This window comes from Molothrus aeneus, chromosome 1 (genome assembly GCF_037042795.1).
Source record: "Molothrus aeneus isolate 106 chromosome 1, BPBGC_Maene_1.0, whole genome shotgun sequence".
Taxonomy (NCBI): Eukaryota; Metazoa; Chordata; class Aves; order Passeriformes; family Icteridae; genus Molothrus; species Molothrus aeneus.
The window spans coordinates 29,778,166-29,784,175 of record NC_089646.1 but is presented as its reverse complement, the minus strand read 5'-3'; the positions used below and the strand labels follow the sequence as shown (position 1 = coordinate 29,784,175).

Genomic DNA, 6,010 nt, shown 5'->3' with positions numbered 1-6,010 from the left:
AAAATAGATCTCAAGGTAACCTCTGACTTTTTAAATACTTGTCTAACATGGGAAAATATCTCTACTAGGAAGAGATATCCTGACTGGTATACACAGGTACTGTGGATAACTGGAAAACTGGTTCCATGCTTCTAATTACAGTGGCTCAGTTCAGCACAGAGACTATCCCGCAGGGTAGGTGAGATGTGTAAAGGTTTGTATAATCTGTGAATATGAAAAAAAAATTAAGTAGGACATCAACATCTACAAGGTTCACTTCTGTTGAAAAAAAAAGCTCAAATATTAATGATCTGCAATGTACATTTCTTTTTTGATTATTTGCTTAAGAAAACTTGTTTTTTTAAGGGAAGGTAAAATGGACATGTTTGCTTTTGGGGTTAGATTAGATTCTCCATGAGAGTAGAACGTGGCATTTTTTAAGGGGTTAGCAGTGATCCCACTCCTCCATACATTACCCTGCTGAAAGATCTCACTCTGCCTTGCAACATTCTTGTTATTCCAGAACTGGGTTGGGCTAGTCATAATAGATGCAGGCAATCAACTCAACTTCCCCACACACAGCTCTGCCAGTAAAACTCACTTCACCTTGCAACACTCCTGTTTTTCCTGTGTCCTTTAAGCAAAAGCTATCAGTTTGGCACTCACTGAGGATGTGTCCTTACTCCTGCTGAAATCCAGGATAACTTAGTGATGCAAGAGGAAAGTGTTGCTAAAATAGACAAATGTCTGCTTGTGACTAGGGTGAAACAAAGTTGTCTTCTCTGGATGACAGATTTTGATCCTGGCAATGATGGAACTAACCTGTGTTCCACTTATGATTTTATTACAGCAATAAAATTCAGTGTGACTTTAGATACCAACTCAGTTACAGAGAGTGTAAATGAGATTACAGTCTAATCTTTACATAATATGGCCTTCTGCAAGGCTGTGCTTTTTCCCAAGAAAAGGATTTCCTTTCCAATTAGAACACTAGAGTTTTCAGTGTTGATCACTGGTGTTTTATTTATTTCGAAAATCTATAGAGCATTCACCATGATGCAGAAAAGCATTGGCCTACTGGCAATATCTCAGTTTACACTGACATTTGGATCTGGGCTATGCAATTTTATGTAAAATCAAGTGCATGCCACAACAAAAAAGTATGCCAAAGTAAGGATTATTCTTCCAAAATTTTGAAAAAAAAAGATTTACATGTTTTCCTCTTTGTTTCCTTTATCACATGAAATAATACATTAAAATATAAGAACGCTCTAGGCAATGTAAAAAACTAAAAAAGACTAGTTTGGTGAACGAGCATGGTGAGAGGCTATGAATATGGATACGTTTGTACTAAGGAGCCTAGAGGAGACACTTTTTATGTGTGGTGATACAGAAATACAGTCTTATAACTCTGCACACCAGGGAGAGAATATTCCCCTAAACCAAGTAATTTCCCTTGCAGTACTCCCTGTTGATCAAAGCTGCATAATTTAAGGCATCTAGAGGCAGCTTTAAATTATTCACAATATTTTTTTAAAAATAATTTTGGTATATTGCAGACAGTATTTGTGTAACTAGCAGTCTTCTGTAAGTTCTATAAATTTTGCATCTGCATAGAGCTCATCTGAGTTTGAGAAGAGGGTACATAACTTTGCATAAGTTGGGCAGGAGAGACTCATTCTGACACCGTGTTAGTCACATTATGCCACAGTGCCAGGGCATGCAAGACCATAGGGGAATGGCAGGGCAGAGCCGGCAGTCTCTAGGTCTCAGCCTGAATGCTGCTGTGTGCTGGTTCCTAAGAGTTTTCTGATACCCTCAAAAGCCCCAAATAGGAATCCTGCAATTAGTGCATCTAACTCCTCCTTTACTGCAGTCTTCTCTCCTATTGGTGAAAGGTCTTCGCAGCTCATGTAGGGACCCCACCCCTTTTGTGGGTTTTCATTCTGAAGCTATCCACAACTTTACACCTGAATGAATGCCAAACCTCTCTGAATATATAAAGGAAACCTGCAAGAGCAATTTCAGTTACACAGAAGAAGCAGAAGGAAAAGATTTCATCCAGCTTTGTCAGACAGCCTGAACCAGCCATGCTTCTCCCTGCCATTCACTTCTACGGCTTTCTCCTGGCTTGCATCTTCACGAGAAGCTACTTGGCTTTCAAGAACGATGCCACAGAGATACTTTATTCTCACGTCGTTAAACCCGCTGCGGCGAGCCCAAGTAGCAACAGCACGTTGAATCAAGCTAGGAACGGAGGCAGGCACTACAGCAGCGCTGGATCCGACCGTAACAGTGAGTATCCCACCGGCGGCACTTCCACCGCAGCCGTGGGCGGCAGCCCCGCCCGGGCCGGCCCCGGGAGCGGCAGCGGAGCCCCGGCCGGAGCCGCGCATCCCGCGGCAGCGCCCCGGCCCCCCGGCCCGAGCGCGGCGCTCCAGGGAACGGGAACCGGGCCACGGGAGATGCTGCTGGTGCCGGGCCGGGATCTGCCTCGCCGGGCGGCCTCCGAGCCAGCCGCCCTCCCACCCCCGTGCTGGGAAGTCCTGTAGGACCGGCTCTCTCGGGCAGGTTACTTCCTGAGCGAGGTTCATCCAGGAATGCCGGGTTCTATGGCATCTATCCGGCAGGGAAGCGAGATAAAGAAAAGGAGAGAGAGGCATTTCCAGAGCGCTCGCTTGTTTGACTCACCTCCCACTGCGGGCAGGGGAGGTGTCTGGGCTACTTTTCAAGTGCAATAAAAAACTCTGAATTTTGTTCCCGCTGTTCAGTTTTACTTCCTGCCGTAGCACTTACCCGCTTAACACCTCCAGCAAAAGTAAACAAATCAGCTCGTAATTTACCTATGATCTCTGCTCTAACTTGCCTTTTTTATATCCAGGCTTTTCCTTCTGAGTTTTATGTATATAAGTCAGATATGTGGGGATGTGGAAACCTGCTGACTTTATCTGTTCCCTACCCTGCACAGAAATCCAGATAGAGAAACATACACACACACCAACCCACCCACAGCAACTTGATAAAAATAGAGTCATCCCTGGAAAGTGAAGGCAACAAGTGACACCGATACCTTTCAGCTAAGCCAGGTGTGTCAGCTTTTATGAATGCTAGAGGGTTTTAATGCACAGGAAACATCTCATCATTATGAGATTACTGGGACAGCCCAGTAGGTATTCCTTGTCACTGAGCTGTCACTGGCGAAAAGCTGAGCCGGGGAAGACAGAAAAACAGAAGGAAAGACAAACTCAGATCTGTGACCAGATGCTTCCAGGTACATTCCTGAGTGCAGCTGCAGGAAGGCAAGCTTGGATCTTTTCTGCAAAGCAGGCAGTAGAGTAGCCCTGTCAATATTCCCTGGGATCAGCCTGCAGATTTACAGTCCCCTCTTCCTGCCCACCCTGAGACACAGAGGACAGGATGAAGCAATCTTAACGCAGTGCCCCAGTTTAGAACTTGCTTCCAAAAATCCAAGTAGAAACAGAAGCAGCCTGTAGCTGTGATATGTAGATGTACCTTCAAAGCCTTTTATGATTCATTCTGAAATGTTTCTAGTAATTACTTCTATTTTAAAAGCGTTAGTTAATTGCATTGTATGTAGAATCTGTGCCGTAATTGTCCTTCGGAAAGAGGGAGAGCACAGACAGTAAAGATTGCTTATTAAAATTAAGCACACTGTGGGCGTTTATTTCAAAGTATAATTACTGAAATAAACAGTTGTGTTTATTGCAGGGTGCAGAGCCGCACACAGAGACGGGTACAAACATGCCTGTGTGAGAAGCTCTGCATGTTGGCTCTGTCAGCTGCCTAAGAGAATTTGCAGGATCCTCTATGTTACATATAATATACAGACTACTACAGTTACAAAGATGGTGTTCTCTTGAGGGCAAAAGGACCCCTCTGAAACTGTTACTGCTAATCATTCAAACTTCATAGGCAGAACCCCATTCTGTGGTAACTTCAGCTGTTACCACTTTTGCAGTGTCTGCTCAGAGCCGCAGAGTTCATGGGAGAGTTCAGTCCACTGTAACAATGGAACAAGAAGAAACACACTGTTTGAAATTAATTTAAAAGCATTTCAACTGTTTCCAAAGCAGTGTTTTCCCCCTTGCTAATGATCCAACATAATTGTTGTAAACATCACAGAGCAGATTCCCTAGACTGAGAACAAGCAGGAAACATTTCTTCCCTTGGGGCATTTTTTTTTTCTTCTAAAAGGTATGTCCCTGAGAAGAAGTACAGAGAATAAAATTGCCTCTTCCACCACAACTGCTGGAGTGCATGTCATTAGGATTTCTTTATGCTGTGGTATTATCCAGAGATACCATCAGCACTTGAGGCCCTTGTGTTGGGGGACACAGCAGTAAAGAGATGTCCTGTAAAGATTACAACCTGCTTTAACTTCTGTAAAACATACCTGGTTAATGTGAAAATGACTGGTTAAGGAAATCACTCCATTCTGATCTCAGTGTTTGTTGTTCTGTGCATTCTGCAGGTCGTGTTCAAGTTGGTTGTCGAGAGCTGAGATCCACCAAGTACATCTCAGACGGCCAGTGCACCAGCATTAACCCACTGAAAGAACTGGTGTGTGCTGGAGAATGCCTCCCTTTGCCACTGCTGCCCAACTGGATTGGAGGAGGTTACGGAACCAAGTACTGGAGCAGGCGGAGCTCGCAGGAGTGGAGATGTGTCAACGACAAAACTCGCACTCAGAGGATCCAGCTGCAGTGCCAGGATGGTAGTATAAGAACCTACAAAATAACTGTGGTCACAGCCTGCAAGTGCAAGCGATACACCAGGCAGCACAATGAGTCCAGCCACAACTTCGAGGGAACCTCTCAAGCAAAACCCATCCAGCACCACAAAGAAAGGAAAAGAGCCAGTAAATCCAGCAAGCATAGTACAAGTTAGAAGTCAAACATCTTCTGCTCTCTCATCTCCCTCTCCTTGTGCCAAAATTGAACTCACCTGTAACCATTTGCTTTACCATTCTGACTGCCTAAAGACAAGTCTGCCATTGCTTTGTTCTCAGTTGACACTACATGCTTATTGCTTTGACCAAAATCAAAAGGGGCATTCTCAGCATATGGACTTTTTGGGTGATTTTCCAAATGCTCAAGATGGGGAATAATACAAGCCTTTCAAAACCACACTATAAACTTTTACAACTTCTCCAGCCATGGAAGAAAAGAAAATTTGCCAAGAGTATTCACTGAAGTCAATTTTGTAAAATGATGCTTTGTTGTGTGTTTTCCTGAGAACATTTATCACATCTATTGCCTTTTATATCATGTTTTATGATCTTCTGACAACAGCTTAAAATACAACACCGTGTATCTGCTTTCAGATTAATTCTAAAAAAAAGTGCTTTGCATGCTCACCTTTCTCTTATCTCAGTATACCAAAAATTAAAATATGCATGGCAGCAATCAAAAAGTAAAGCTGAACAAACTATTTATTTGTTGTTGTAATTATTTAATGAGCTTTTATGTGTATTTCCCTTCAAAATTTCCTTATGTTTATAGCTTTTCATATGTATCAAAGTATTTTCCTATGATTTGGGGCTGGATTAGAACATACATTTTGTAGATAATGTAAAATAGACATTTTAGCATTTAGGTATATATATTTTAATTTTGAACATTCATAGACTTAGGTGTTATTTTGACATAGCAACATAAAACCTGTATTTTTCATTCTTCATCTTGTATTATTTTTGTTTAAAAAGTGTGCAATCAAAAGACAGATATAACTTCCTTTCAAGTTCATTCGTTTCTTTTTTTTTTACAAAAATAAACACTGCTAAAATATGGTATTGTCTGGCTCTCTGTATGAAAATGCACACATTTCAACCAGTTATAACACTTTAAAAGAAGGGAGAATATTATTTGGTTTAAAAAGTCTATCCATAAAATTTAGCATTGAAATGGTCTTTCTCAATGTAAAAATCTTATATGACCATTTAACAGATGGTGCTTATTAATGGTCCAAGTCAGGTTCTTATTTAACAGTTCTCAAGCTCTAGATCTCAGAA

At 42.0% G+C, this 6,010-nt stretch overlaps 1 protein-coding gene across 1 annotated transcript; it reads left to right on the top strand.

The window, feature by feature from the left end:
• Nucleotides 1-1,891: 1,891 nt before the first annotated feature.
• On the top strand, nucleotides 1,892-5,786 carry SOSTDC1 (sclerostin domain containing 1). Its single transcript, XM_066565635.1, has 2 exons — nucleotides 1,892-2,274; nucleotides 4,472-5,786. Exons 1-2 carry the CDS (start codon nucleotides 2,070-2,072, stop codon nucleotides 4,885-4,887), a joined length of 621 nt encoding a protein of 206 aa, XP_066421732.1. The 5' UTR covers nucleotides 1,892-2,069; the 3' UTR covers nucleotides 4,888-5,786.
• The last annotated feature ends 224 nt before the right edge of the window (nucleotides 5,787-6,010 follow it).

Bases quoted from the DNA above. Each gene is read 5' to 3' on its own strand.
- SOSTDC1 (XM_066565635.1), top strand. From the start codon at position 2,070: ATGCTTCTCCCTGCCATTCACTTCTACGGCTTTCTCCTGGCTTGCATC. The intron at 2,275-4,471 runs GTGAGTATCCCA...TGCATTCTGCAG, and splicing joins CGCTGGATCCGACCGTAACA to GTCGTGTTCAAGTTGGTTGT.